This window comes from Dreissena polymorpha, chromosome 7 (genome assembly GCF_020536995.1).
Source record: "Dreissena polymorpha isolate Duluth1 chromosome 7, UMN_Dpol_1.0, whole genome shotgun sequence".
In the NCBI taxonomy this organism is placed as follows: domain Eukaryota; kingdom Metazoa; phylum Mollusca; class Bivalvia; order Myida; family Dreissenidae; genus Dreissena; species Dreissena polymorpha.
This window is the reverse complement of record NC_068361.1, coordinates 60,060,041-60,075,613: the sequence shown is the minus strand read 5'-3', so window position 1 is coordinate 60,075,613 and position 15,573 is coordinate 60,060,041. Positions and strand designations below refer to the sequence as shown.

The following is a 15,573-nucleotide window of genomic DNA, read 5'->3' as shown; positions in this document are numbered from 1 at the left end:
GTTTATTTTTATTGGCAGTAAGAATATCAACATGTTAACCACTACATAAGTATATATGCACAGTCATTACAAATAACATGCAATTTCAGTAACTTAAGACAGAAAATTCAAGTATCAAACTGCTTTGCAATTGCTTCTGACTTATTTAAGTAATTTTATCTAGTTTTGTTTGGAACGCTGCATACAAAGATTCAATGCTAAGAGCATATAAAGTCAAGATGAATGTTTGACAAAATTACAACAAAGGTAACATGTATGTTATTTTTTTATAATGTCTACTACAAGGATATAAATATTACCTCGAGCTGAGTAGCCTTTGCCCATAAAATTTGTAATGCGCTCAAATGTTTTTAGAAAAAATATTTTATCATCTTTACAAAAAGTTTGGCTCATGTGTTCAAAATGTTAATTGATATCCATGGTCTATGTAACTATGTTTGAACTTCGTTTTTTTACTTATATTTTGAATGAAATTATGTAAAAAAAAATAAACACATTTCCACAGAAACCAAAAGACAATGGTTGCAAAATATACATTGCAATTAATTCTGTATTCAGTCAGCAAGCAACAACAATAAAGGCTAACATAAATGATAAAATAGGAGTTGTTTTTAGAACAAAATAATTACTGTATATCATGTCAATTACAAGCAGAAATATTTAATAACATATTAAATCATTACACCAATGAATATCATTCACAACTCACCCGAGCTATTGCTAATCTGGGGGTCTGTCTAATCAAAGACAGTACTACAAGGTTAACTTACGATTGAATTTTGAAATATTAAAATATAAGTTATTTTGATCTGTTTGTTTCAAATATAAAGGATATTTGACAGCTAATTTGAAAATGTGCAACAAAAGTAATTATAAATGTGACGGTTACATATTTATGGCACTTTGAAAATTGCATCGCATGGTGCCAATGTTGTAGGATGTTTGATATGACTGGCCCTGGCTTCTTCCAATACCATATGCCTTTCGCAATGAACCTTATTCACAAAATAATTTATCCTCTGGTCTTGAAACCCCTTAACTCAAACACAAAAATGCACTGAAAGTACATCATCATTTGACACCATTTCATCAAATCAATAACTAATAGGGACTCCTTACATCAACAATTAATCAAGGTTGCCACCAACTTTAAAACAGCCTTCTACTCCCAGCGTCTTCCACTTTTTCCAGTGTTAGATAAAAAAGTAGCGACCATTAATTGTAGGGTTACCTAGCCTTGACAAATGTGTTCCCTTGTGTGGATAACATAATGTGAACCAAAGAACTTTAAAGTTGCCTAGACAGGGACCTTGGCTTAAACGTTCACAATGAAAAGTCCAAGTCAAAAAATGGCCATAACCATGTAAAAATCATTGATGGATACCTGCCTGAACAAGCAATCCAAGTAAGACTAAATATTTTTTATGATTTCAGATAAATAGATTTTTAACAACAAGAATGAAATTTCAAACTTGAGAATATTATATATTTCAACAAGAGCTGTGTTTGTGAAACACAACGCCCCCACCCATATATTCTACATTGATCTTTGACCTTGCAGGATGACCTTGACCTTTCACCACTCGAAATATGCAGCTATACGAGATAGACACGCATGCCAAATATCAAGTTGCTATCATCAATATTGCAAAAGTTATGGCAAAGTTTAACAAGGGCTGTTTGTAAAACATGCATGCCCCCCATATGGGCTCTCCGTTGTAGTGAGAGCCATTGTGTGAATATGTTTTTTGTCACCGTGACCTTGACCTTTGACCTAGTGACCTGAAAATCAATAGGGGTCATCTGCGAGTCCTGATCAATCTACCTATCAAGTTTCATGATCCTATGCCTAAGCGTTCTTGAGTTATCATCCGGAAACCATTTTACTATTTTGGGTCACTGTGACCTTGACCTTTGACCTAGTGACCTGAAAATCAATAGAGGTCCTCTGCGAGTCATGATCAATCTACCTATCAAGTTTCATGATCCTAGGCCTAAGCGTTCTTGAGTTATCATCTGGAAACCATTTTACTATTTTGGGTCACCGTGACCTTTGACCTAGTGACCTCAAAGTCGATAGGGGTCATTTGCGAGTCATGATCAATGTACCTATGAAGTTTCATGATCCTAGGCTCAAGCGTTCTTGAGTTATCGTCTGACAACCACCTGGTGGACGGACCGACTGACCGACCGACATGAGCAAAGCAATATACCCCCTCTTCTTCGAAGGGGGGCATAAAAATTAGGGACAGACACACACATACAATGACAGACACACACGTACAATGACAGACAGACACACACATACCATGATGAAAGACAGGCCAAAAACATTATACCCCGATCATTCGATCTGAAGGCATAAAAAGGTGGTGCTTAAATCTATTAAATATACACTTTTTCACTCACATCATACTCAATGTAAATCAGAAAGACAATGCATGTGACATCAATGTTATTGAGAATTGATCATAAACAATACATCTAATATCAACATTATTGTTGCTCTGTTCAAACAATTAAAGTACCAAGTACTTCTTTTTCAGTTCAATTTCATTTTCTCTTGAACCTGGTCTGTTTGGCCTGAACAATTGCTGAGGTAGATGGAGGGGATTCTGGGGCCAAGTGTTTTGCCAGTCTTCTTGGATCACCTTCTTCCAAGACCATTTTTTTGCCCATTCCTTCTTTATCCTTAATCCGTTTTTTGTACAGCATTTCTGCAATCTCTGGAACGTAGCCATAGGTCTTGGCTACTTTCTCTGGAAAGACTGACCAGCGCTTGCTTTTTTTGTTGTAGCATCTTTGATACCTGTGTTAACAACAAAAAAAGAATGTATTACCAAAAAATAATATGACAACTAACTAATTTGTATTAACAATATTATTGCATGAAACTGACACAGATGACCTATTTTCCCCCAATAGGCTTTTTCACAAATATCCGCCATCAGGGCAAAAAAAAGAGTATTTGTGTAAATACATAAAATCATAATTATTCTACAAAATAATTTACTGAATTAATTTAAAATTAAATGAGTGAAAAAACTCATTTAATTTCTTGAATAATCAAATATTGCAAAAGGAATGAAGTACTTATGGTCAATATTTTATGTTCAACAGATAATACTGGTTTAAATAACTAACAGGTTTAGTACTTATTGCCTGTATTATATCTTTATTGTTTCATAATGCATTGTGCAACTACAGTGACTGATAAATGAGTATAATTTGATAGTATGATATCAGTTTTAGGTTATTCAAAATAACACAAAATGTTTGTTTACTGCTGCTATAATTAAATGCAATGAAAGGGGCATATTGATATACAATGTGCATATTATTTCCAACAAGGTTCAAAAACTCTTTTTTCTATAGTTTCATAGAAAATCAATGAGTGTTCCGGAGGTTTGGAAAAGAAAGGGATAAGAAAATATAACAAAAGGGAATAAATACAAAACAAAGTATCATCTACTATTCAACAATGAAATTTGAAGTAAACATGTTTAGTAGTTTTATGGGGAAGAGAGAGACGGACAAAACTAGAACTATATATTCTTGACTTGTTGACATATTTACATCTGCATTATGTTACATCTAAACAGACATAAAAAGCTATAATTAAATATAAACCAGTTAACCTTATTTCTCCATCTTTGTTGGTTTTCAGAGGTCTGTTGCTGTGGTAGTTGTGGTCGATAGCTGCCAATAGGTTGCGGATTCTGTACACAGGCGGTGTATATGCAAACCTCTTTGCACAGTACATCAAAATTAACTGGTGGAACACTTCTATGTCAGCAGTGGTTCTGAAATAATAGGACACAATTATAAACTTTTGAAAATGTTTCCATGTTGGCTTTATTGAATTCCTGATGAGCATCACATAAAGTTAAAAATACAAAAAAATATATTGAAAAACTAACATAAACAAATTACCTGTAATTCAGGTAATATGACACTTTGCTCAAGAATCTCTTGTCCAGGATCACAGCACTCAGGTCTTGTAAAACTCTTGCATGGTCTGAAGTTGAAAGCCAGGGTTTTTCACGCACTTCGTTTTCATCTAAAGGATCATGAAGACACCCATTTATTAGCAACCCCAGCTAATCTCCGATAATCCCACATTTTATCTGGAAAACTGTGAAAAGTCTACACCGCCTGTGGCATTTTGGGGATTAAAATTACATTTGCAGATGCATATTTTTATAATTGGTCTCATTTTAAAGCTAATAAAATTCTCTACAAAATGCATGTTTTACTTTTGTATTTTACCCACTATAACCCAGTTTTATCTGTTAATAAACAATAAATATTATGGTTTTTCGCTGTTGCGCGTGATTATCAACTTTCATGCACTCGGCGCGTGGCACATGTACTCTTTGTTCCTATTCGCGGGTGACTTAAACTTTATGAATATTAATGAGATGGACGAATCCATTTAGAAAAGTTCACGACCTCCATTCATGACTTTGATGCAAATTTTTAAGTTCATCCGAACCGAAGATATAGTCCTCTAAAGTGTCGCCGATTTTTTACAAAAAGTACTGATTTCCGAACTATGCATCATATATCATATTGTAGGGAATGTTCTGAAGTTTAATTTGATATAAAAATCTTTTGTCGGAAACAATAGGAACCCTCCCGCATTTTAAGCCGAACGTAGTAATTTATTCAAATTTACTCCGGTCACCCGGCGACCTCGCTTTTCACCTTTGACCGCCATTTTGATTAACTGATTACGCATCGAAAACACGTTTTTCTATCGACGATTTTGAGCATGTTACCGATAGAAAACATCTTCATGTGGTTCAACTTTATTCTAAATACAAAGGTGAGTTCTAGAAACCTTGATTTTGACTCGATTAATTATTTATTTCAGTGCAAATATGTAATTTCGATGTAAGGACGGGCACTTGCTCGTGCGATCGAATCGTAGGAAAACCAACCCCGTGTTATTGTTATGAAATGCCCTCAAAGGTGTTTTTATCCGTAAATTATATGTATGAAAATAAGTTTTCTTAAGTATCTAAACAATCGTTGACATGATTAAATCGATAAATTTGCCCCGACGTTGTAGAAATTGTCCAAATGTGCATATCCCCACTGGCCTGTGAGAATGTTTTTGCACTGTAAAAGTTGCATATTAACATGATTTATACATGTACTGATGATGTAGGTCTGACTTTTCTTTCCTTTTTTTCAGTAGATCTAGGAAGTCAATGGCAGACTACCCAGGACCATTCTGTCATGAAAATGGTATAACAACCTCTCTTTAGAAGAAGGCAGAAACCTTGTAGCCTATAAACAGGCAGAAGAATGGACCCATTCTTGAAATAAATACTTTTATAGAAAAAATGGGGAAATTTCAACTGTGTTGTTCAATTTACTGTGTCATCTTAACCCTTCATTCAAAGCATCAACAGAAAAATATGTCAAAACCAAAGTTTCAAGAACATGTGACCAGAAAAAAAACTTGTCAATTTAAAGAAAAGTGCCCGGTGAAAAAATGTGAAAGACTTGATGAATCTAAATGCAGAATTTTAAATTGTAATGCATATGTTGCAATTGCATACCAGGATGCTTGGTATCCTGGTATGGATTTTGAAGTTAAAGATAAAGAAAACTTTGTGGTTAAATTCATGACTACCACCAGAAAACTTGGCCAGTACAAATGGCCTCTACGAGAAGACATTCAGACGGTTCAGAAACAATTCCTAATTTCTGCTGGATTTGTGCCCGACTGTTTGAATTTTGAATGGTTATGGAATGTGAAAGAGGCACCAACAAAAGACAACATATATAACATATATAAGAAATATTCATTGATTTATTTCAAGGATTAGAAAGTTATAGAATGTGTGCATGACCCCGTCCCAAAACGATGAAAAGACATTCCGCCCCCCCCCCCCCAAACACCTGTGAAAATTTGATTAGAGAGTTAAGACTAAATTAGTTAAATTTGCTTTTAAAAACCGGTTTCCATTTTAAGTAATTCCAATATAGCTTTTGAGTGAATAAATGTGTTAATTGTAGATATTTTAGCCTGATGCCTTTCGAAAAAAAGATAATGTCTCTAATAAAATTATGTCTCTAATAAAATTATGTATATGCTTCCTAAATGTGTTGATCATTACCATGTGTGTATTAATAACTAAAAGTGTTTATCATACTTTAATAAACAGAGTATACATTGATCTACAAATGTTCCAAATTTCATGAAGATATCTCTAAAAATAAAAAAGTTATGCCAATTTTACTATGTAAAAATGTATGAACTTGAATTTCCGGTGCCGCGAATGTCGCGCTTCCTTGTTCACTTTATATAGGGAGAAAATTCAGAATTTGTGCGCATTTTAGCAATATTCAAATTCCCATAACTTTTTTATTTTTTAAGATATTTTAAAAAGAAAAACTGTTCTGAAAAGCTCTTAAAGAGCTCTTTTCAAATATGCAATTGCCTTTAAAAACAGATGTTGATGAAAAATTAGCTGGGGTTGCTACATTTATTCCAGTTCCTTGAGACAGGATCTATTCGTGCTTGTTTGTGATGTGATGTAAAACTCCGCGCCATATGCTCTAGAAAAAACAAAGGTGACTTTTTATAAAAACAAGTATAAGAATGTATCAGCTAGATTCTGATTTATAAGTATTTAATATGAAACTTTTGATGGCATGACACTATCAATAAGTTTATTGTCACTGATATGCTTTGAATTTACCTTCTTCAGAAATATACACAACTCTAATGACACAAGAGATGTCACTGTAGTTCAGTATCAGATAATAATTTCCCCCAATTATTGCTTTATTATGTAAATATAAACAAAATGTTACACTGTTGTAGCAAGGCCTCCTTAGTCGCACTGATGCCCTCCAAAAAGTGCCTTAACTCAGTTTTAGTTTAACTAACCAAACGAGTAAACCTTATCATATCAGTGAGACTTAGCAACTGAAATATGGGTCTTCTAGTTGTATATCGGAAACAAACTGGTCTACTGACTGATAAACAGACCGACCGACATCGAGAAAAACAATATACCCCTCCTATTCAGGGGGTGGGGTATGAACATTTGATGGGGGAATTAACATCATAAGTGTAGGAGAAGATAAGAGAGAATAGTGAAAGACTCACAGGACACTTGGACAAGATGCACTACATGGAAAAAAAAGCACCCACACAAATATTACATACCAGAAATTCTTCATAGGAGTCAGCCTTGCTGCAGGCAAACCAGAAGTGGTTTACAATGTCCTTCAGCCATGGTATTAAAATTTGGTTTGCTTTCTTCTTCACAATCTGAAAATAACGAAAGAATAAAAACACATTTAATTACATGTCAGTTAAAACTCCAAATAAATTTACAAACACTATAATTTTGAATAAAATTGTTAATCGAGTACCGCATGTTGTCTTATTTCTACTTGTTGTCAACGGTTTCTCAAATATTTGATCTATAATGAAAATGAAAGCAAACAAAGGTAAATAAATTAGATTTTTTACCTTTCCAAGACGTTTACCAAGGTTTTTGGCAGCATGCCAAATATCATGTGAATGCTTGATTTCTGGGTCCTTTTTTTCTACAAAAGAAAACAAAAAAGTGTAACAAATATAAGTGGCTTTCAATTAAGTTGCATAACTATAGCACACAACACAATGTTTAATGCATTACACCTTTTGTACTATTGTATCAATGCATTTCAACAATATAAACTGTAATATGGATACCTATTTACTGAGGCAATAAAATAAACATAAGCATATAATAAGCATTCTTGAGGTATCATCCGGAAACCATTTTACTGTTTTGAGTCACTGTGACCTTGACTTTTGATCTAGTGACCTGAAAATCAATAGGGGTCATCTGCCAGGCATGATCAATGTACCTATGAAGGTTCATGATCCTAGGCCTACACGTTCTTGGGTAATCATCCGGAAACCATATGGTGGACGAACCTACCGACGGACTGACCGACATGTGCAAAACAATATACCCCCTCTTCTTCAAGGGGGGGGGGGGGGGGGGGGGGGGGGGCAGGGCTCGACATTAACTTTTGAAGCCACAAGTAGACCATAATTTCACTTGTCCTGACCAAAAAGCAACTTGTCCTGACCATTATATCTTTATTCTGCTCAGTACTTTGCAAAATAATGAAATAATACAAAATGCTCAAATCATAAAGACTTGAATCGTTCAAATTACATGTAAACATAATTGTAGGCAATTTCAATACAAAAAGAACTGACTATAATAACAGGAAAACTCGAGATTATTGATTTTTAAACATTATACAAAGCCATAATAGCCGACAAAAACTTGTGTGTTGCCAACATCAAACAGAAAATGTTAAAAGTGATGTATATGTACAGTACTTAACTGATATTAAAAAATAAATAAATCATTCTTTATATAGGGAGGACGTCACTACGTTAATTGTCTGTAAGACCGGTGTGTACCGGTGTCGTAAAATGCATATTCTTTACAAGGGAGAATATTCTTGTTATCTTGGCAAAGAAAAAAATGTAAAGGGTTGCTTCCCTTGTGAACAGTACAGTGAAGTACATGTATCACCAGGGCCCTCAATCTATCAAATCTGCCGCCGAATTTCGGTGGCAGTCCCCCACTTGAAAAGTATACTTTTTTTTCCCTTTTGGGGGAAAAAATTCCCCCTAAAAAAAAATATTTTTTTTTTTAATAGAAAGATGTGTCTCATGATTATTATATCTCAATTCTATTTCAATTTAATCTTTTCAAACATAGTAAATTATGAAAAATGCATTGAATATAGTGCAAACATGTACACATGAAATAATGAGAGAGTAAGTAAAAAAATCCCCCAAAAAGGGAAACGCTGCGAAAATTTCCCCTCCTTAGGGCTGCGGACCCCTTCCCCTAAAGTAGTGTGAGGGCCCTGATCACATGGATCTATCGGAATATCTCGGGCTTCAACGATTAAACGTATACAAAATATACTCGGAAAAGTTGAGTGATATCTCCACAGAAATAATGGCTTTAAAGGCATTTTTTCTAAGTTATACAATTATAATGACCACTTGTCCTGTCGGACTAGCAAATTTCTTTATTTACTTGTCCGGACTAACAATTTGGATGTCCCGGACAGTCGGACTACCTTTAATGTCGAGCCCTGGGGGGGGGGGGGGGTGCATAAAAACACAAATCAAGTGCATTATTTTTAAAGCTGTTGAAATTGTGTTGAGAAGTTTGGCATATGATACATGTATCGCCTTTCCATAGCTAAAAAGGTCAAGACTTTTTGACAACTCTTATCAGTGATACACTTACTCATAATTGAGCCGATTCCTAGATGGGCATCTGTCACAACTTCCTCAACTGCAATGTTATTGTCAGTCAATTCCTGGATGGCCTGTTCGAGTCCAACTTTCTCCATGTTTGTTGATTTTCGGTCTGTTGATCTTTTGTCCAGTGTTCTTAAGGTTAAAAATTTTTTGCTGTCATATTCCATCATGGTGTATGAACAATACTGAGCAGAATGGCCTGGAGAATCATTCCGTCCGTCTCCTAAATTAAAAAAAATGTTGTACTGATGTTATTCCACAATATATAATTTATCAACACAAAAACCTTAAAATTTCAAATAGAATAAACAATAATGTTATCAATGATCAAACACTTAAAAATTCCAGCATTCTTAAATTTCAAGAAACGCCAAAACAATGCAAATGTTGTGAATAATATAAAATACATTTAATGAAAGTTAAGTTCATAATGGAAAAGATACCAAGAAAACTAAACGCTGATATCCTATTAGTTAATTTGCCCTTCCTCTGAACAGGGTAGAAACACATCAAAGCGCTATTTTTAACCTATGATAATCAACTTTCTTACCCATTACAATCAACTTGTGGCCTTCAAAGCTGCTTAGAACCTCTCTCTGCTGCTTCTCCCAATATTCGTCAACAGTAGAAATCAGGTATGTGCGCTGTATTTTGTGAAATGATGTGCTGGACATTATTTTAAAGTTCATATGCTTTGCCCATAAAGCAAGCTTTCCAAAGTTATTACCGGATGTTAAGGTTGATAGTGCAAACATCAGGTCCCCACCATGTAGCCTCCGGTTCAACACAGGCTGAGCACACCAGCGGTTTAGTATATGGCCACCGCCACACACCTGAGAAAAATTGTCATTACATTATAACTTAAAATAACACAGCTGGTGTAAAAGAAATTGCACATTAAAGGAACATTTTTTAGGAGATACAATCTATATTCAGCTAAAGTTATAGATTTATGACAAGGGCAGTTAGTAAAACACCCATGTCCCCAAATGGGCTGTCAGTTGTAGTGGCAGCAATTGTGTGAATGTTAGAAACCATTTTATTGCTCCAGGTCACCTTGACCTTTGACCTAGTGACCTGAAAATCAATAGGGGTCATCTGCCAGTTCATAATCAATGTACCTATGAAGTTTCATGATTCTAGGACTAAGCGTTCTTGAGCTATCATCCGGAAACCATTTGACTGTTTCGAGGCACTGTGACCTTTACCTATGACCTAGTGAACTGAACATCAATAGGGGTCATATGCCAGCAATGATCAATGTTCCTATGAACTTTCATGATCCTAGGCCTAAGCATTCTTGAGTTATCATCCGAAAACCATTTGGTGGACAGACCAAATAACGGACAAACATGTGCAAAACAATACATCCCTTCTTATTTGAAGGGGGGGCATAACAAGTCTGATTTCTGAATAGTTACAGGGACTCACTTTTTTTGCTGTACAGATGCATATAGCATTGAAGGTTGTAATAAATTTACAACATGTAGCTAGCAATGACTTTTTTCTTTTTATATCTGTAATCCTTCTTTAATGCATGATTGATTTTTATCTTACCCATTTGAGATACAACGCTGATCCAATGAAATAATCTGTGACACAGATATTGGTTGGATCTGTGCATCCTGTCACTGAACAGGACATCACTTTAATACGGGCTAGAGACAAGATTGCCGAGACATATGCAAAACAGACAGCGGAACCTATCAAGTGCACACTGTGTGCCTCAGTCTTTAGCCTTTGAATGCCAGGACAAGGGTCATCATCTGCAGACTCTTCTTCTGCATAAGCATCATCATCACAACCATCTTTTCCAAATGCCTCTTCTTCAAATGCTGCTTCCTCATACTTTTGGTTAACATCATCTGGTCTGAAAAAAAATCGGCATTAAACCTAAAAATTCATTTATCATTTTATCGAATCTGGAACTTAAGTTCTGCAGGAAAAGCCTATAATATATATATAATGTATAATATATTATACATGTTTGTATACATTTGTTAAATATGTAATGTTTAAGGTTTTAGTCAATATTGAATTAGGCAAATACATTCCCTTTATTATACATTTGTTTTCAAAATCTCACAATCAATCTCATGATTTCCCAAGTCAGGAAACATTTTCCCAATTCAATAGGCCCGGGCTCTATTCCCAAAATAAAGAAAAATCAATGAAATATTAATTTTAAAAAATCTAAATAATTAAAGCAAGAAAAGAGATGTACTTTAAATAAAAAAAATTAACCGTTAAACAAAAAATATGATTTATTATTCTGCTTGATTTGATGCACATGCTTTTTTGTTCAATCAAACATTCACAAGGAAATTAACTCTTTCATTGCGGGAACTGAATTCTGAAGGCCTTTGCAAACAGTTTGGATCCAGATGAGACGCCACAAAATGTGGCGTCTCATCTGGATCCAAACTGTTTGCTATTCTGATAGTATTCTTTGAAAAACAAATCGAAGAAAATGCTTATTTTAGAAATTCAGCAGACGACATTTTAGCAGACAACAAATTTCCCAGTATGCAAAGGGTTAAAATTCATAAGCAATCTAAGTAAGTTTTATCTTGCCTCTCTGCTTCACTGGAAATGGAAGATATTCCAGATACTGGAGGTTCAAAAACAGATGGTCTTGTTTTGAATAGAGTGCTTGTTTTAGCTTTCTGTTCTACTTTCTTCCCACAGCTGGAAATACTGAAAACAAACATTATGACAAACATGAAAATTCTTGCAACACATGTTGTATAGAATAAATGAAAATTGCACACAGTATGCAACAAAATGGTTTGGAAGATTATCATCGTTATTCTTTGTTCGCTGTATATATTCAAACTATCTAATAAAATGTAATATATACGAACAAATACATGGAAATAACATTTCTTCACCTAAAACAAGAATAATAGAAAAGTAAACAACACTAGTCACTATTTTTATTCGTACTCGTAGGCTACTCACTGATCTAAAAGAAAACGGGCGGTTTCCTCGTTCGATCGAAATTTGTGCTGCCTTTGAAAGTCTCTCCACCTTACAATTTCACTTCCAATAGTAATGCGGCCAAGATTATACGATGTTTTCGCATCCTTTCTGCGTTTCGATTTTTCTTCAATCGAAAGTGTACGCTTTCTCTTTGCAATTGACGCCATTTTTGTTTTGAATGTCTGGCCTCTTCACCTTTCACTTGCTCACGTGATACACAATGTCATGTGCCGACCAATCAAAGATATTTCGTGTCGGCGCTATTTGTCTGCATGTTGTCGTTGTTATAAAATACGCTGTTTGTCATAAAATTTTATATGTAATAAAATTTCCATAGTTTAATAATTAATAATCCTGTCCATTCTTCGATTTGCGGTATTAACAAATATTATTTCTACCATATTTCAACTTCAATTAGCTTTAAGCGCTGACACTCTTTGACGTATAAAAGATGTAAATAATTAAATAAGTCGGTGATGTAAACAGCCCATTTTATTCTCTGAAAGATATTTGGTTACTGTAATTTTCCTTTACATCTTTATGTTTATTTGTTTATTGATTCTATCTTCTCTTTATTATTAGTTCATGTATTAAAGATTGTAACATCTTCATGAATTAAATGTATGATGTGACTTTAAAATGGAAAATATGCTTACAAAATGCGTAGTGCATATGGAAACCGGGTCTTAACGCAATTCGTAAAACTGTTATTATTTTGATATATACTACATACTTTTCTTTTAATATTTATTTCAATATTTACACACATTAACAAAGCTTTACAATAAGTACACAATGAGATTTACATCTATATATATTTTTTTTAAAGATAGAAGTTCACGCACTTGCGTTAAGACCCGGTTTTTCAAAGCAATACTCATTTTGTAAACACATTTTCAATTTGGAAGTTCAAATCATGCTTGAAATTTATGAAGTTGTAGAAATATTTAATACATGAACAAATAGTAAATAGAAAATATAATCAATAAACAAAGAAATAATGCATGCACATATTAATTAATAACTATTAATTATTAAAAAGTTAATAATTTGTCATAAAACAATTAACGAAGATCCCGTTACGTATGGAAAACTTATTGCGCACACAATTATAGGAAAAAACGTAAACCGCGCATATGTTTTTTATACCTACATGTATTTGGTTGTACGAAAAAATGATTAATTTTACAATAATTCTCAATCATACAATTTTTACAAAAATCAAATGTTTATTTATTTAATACTTTAATAAAATTTACCAACATTTTTAAAATTTGTTGAGTTACGGTTATACATTAATTATTTAAATATTAAATTGTAAAGCATTAACAAATTAAAAAAATTATTTATTTAAGTATTCCATACTACAGCCTTATCTCTATACAACCCCTATCAGTAATAGCCTTATCTACTCCTCGATAATCAGTACCCTCATCAGCTCTGAATGACTGACAGATTATCTGTTTATTGTAATTTTAGTGGTGAGAAATACGGTATTGTTACTGATTAGGAGACAGCTGTTTTCAATATCTTTCATAGCTCATTTAAAGTAAAAATATAAGCTTATACAAAAAATATAACAATTAAATAGAAATTAGAATACAAATAATAAAAAAAAACATGAACGCGGAAATAGAGCTCTACATAGACTTTCAAAATGCGTAGTGCATATGGAAAACCGGGTCTTATCAGTGTATATCAGGGTCTTCTGTTTAGGTATATCAGCCAAGGAGTATCACCTTATTTCAGGTTGGCACCACAAGCTGAATACTACCGTTAGATATGGTGGCTGCTCCATCTACGTTCTTGTACCAACCTTGATGACTGAGGCAGAGATCGTCGCTATCACAGTAGCTGCCGACGACCTGGATCGTGATGTCGCAACCAAATGCACCAAGTTGGAGGAAAAGATACAATCCCTGTGGGACCAATACATGGGGAATGGAGTAACCACAACACATTTCTTAAAGTCCGTGTCCAGATTGTACGGGCCGTCCGACAACATGACGGCATACTTAGTTGTCGGATTGTCTGGGGAGTGAAGTGGATAGTGTTATCAAACAGACGATGAAGTCTGTTACGGACATTAAAATAAGCAAAACTAAAAAAAACTGTTGTAAAATACAAAGTTTATATCAACTGATTGTGTGTGTATTCTACCACATTGTGTTCAATGTAATTTTGATGTGATTTGCTAAGTTGTTTTATGTTAGGTAAAATAAGATGTATGTCAAATTAGTGTGTATGTGTGCTTCGACACTGGATTGAATGTTTTGTTCATTAATAAATATAAAATGAAATCTGTATTTCAATGTGATTTTCTCAGTTGTTTTATGTTAGATAAAATAAAATGTATGTCAAATTATTGTGTATGTGTGCTTCGACATTGTATTGAATGTTTTGTTTATACATGTGTATTCTTATTATTCATATTAGAGCTATCAATATATATGCAATATAAATAACTTTGTACTTTGTTTTATTTCAAAAGACAAAATAAACAGTAATTAAGATAATATAATACTGTATTAAACAATATCCCATTCAGCTTCTGACAAGCCTAAGATAAATCCTTTAATATCGCTATACGTATAAAAATAAGGGCGAAACGACCCAGGAATAAGGGCGAAACGACCCAGGGCGAAACGACTCGGGGGGCGAAACGACTCGGGGGCGAACGGGATTTAGGGCGAAACGACCCGGATTCCAAAATTTGTTGCCGGAAAATCGGCCGGAATCGCTCGGCATGATTTAGTAAACAGCGATGTAAATAAACTGATTGTTTGTAAACACGATTGACTTGGAGGACACTGTATTTTGAGCTCAAAACAAGTTGTATTGCTCATATTTTTATGGTAATGTCCAATAGCATATATATATTGTTTTTTAATAACCTTTATAAATAAAATAAGGAAAAGATATTTAAAAAACGGTAAATTATTACGGATCGTCACCTTTATAGTGGCTTTAAGGGTTTTAAACCGATATCCGCTATCTTTACGAAACAAACATCAACATGAACGGCTTAGATCGGTGATTCGGAGTTGCATAGTTTGTATGTTAATCTATTACTACATGCACGGACAGTGACAAGATACCTAAATGTATTATTTTTCTTCCTAATTTATGGACGCTAGTTGATGTTATATCACCATTTTAAGTATCAAAACTGATAATTTGAAAGGGAATGATAATGAACGAAAGAACAACGTAATATACAGAGCACAGTTAGTCATGCAGACGCTATAGTTCATGTCAAACTGAAATGCACGCAGCGA

At 34.0% G+C, this 15,573-nt stretch overlaps 3 protein-coding genes across 5 annotated transcripts in view; 1 reads left to right on the top strand and 2 right to left on the bottom strand.

The window, feature by feature from the left end:
• The window catches only part of LOC127838218 (P2R1A-PPP2R2A-interacting phosphatase regulator 1-like), a 278,300-nt gene that overhangs the window by 153,363 nt on the left and 109,364 nt on the right, over positions 1 to 15,573 (top strand). The window lies entirely within an intron of this gene.
• Positions 20 to 4,720, bottom strand: LOC127839746 (uncharacterized). The gene is made up of 4 exons (XM_052368132.1): positions 4,679 to 4,720; positions 3,934 to 4,100; positions 3,639 to 3,803; positions 20 to 2,809 (listed from the first exon to the last, which is right to left on the bottom strand). Exons 1-4 carry the CDS (start codon positions 4,718 to 4,720, stop codon positions 2,554 to 2,556), a joined length of 630 nt encoding a protein of 209 aa, XP_052224092.1. The 3' UTR covers positions 20 to 2,553.
• On the bottom strand, positions 6,501 to 12,462 carry LOC127839744 (uncharacterized). Its single transcript, XM_052368131.1, has 8 exons — positions 12,344 to 12,462; positions 11,888 to 12,010; positions 10,871 to 11,183; positions 9,864 to 10,146; positions 9,300 to 9,536; positions 7,499 to 7,575; positions 7,190 to 7,294; positions 6,501 to 6,573 (listed from the first exon to the last, which is right to left on the bottom strand). The coding sequence occupies exons 1-8, from the start codon at positions 12,460 to 12,462 to the stop codon at positions 6,526 to 6,528; spliced, it is 1,305 nt and encodes a 434-aa protein (XP_052224091.1). The 3' UTR covers positions 6,501 to 6,525.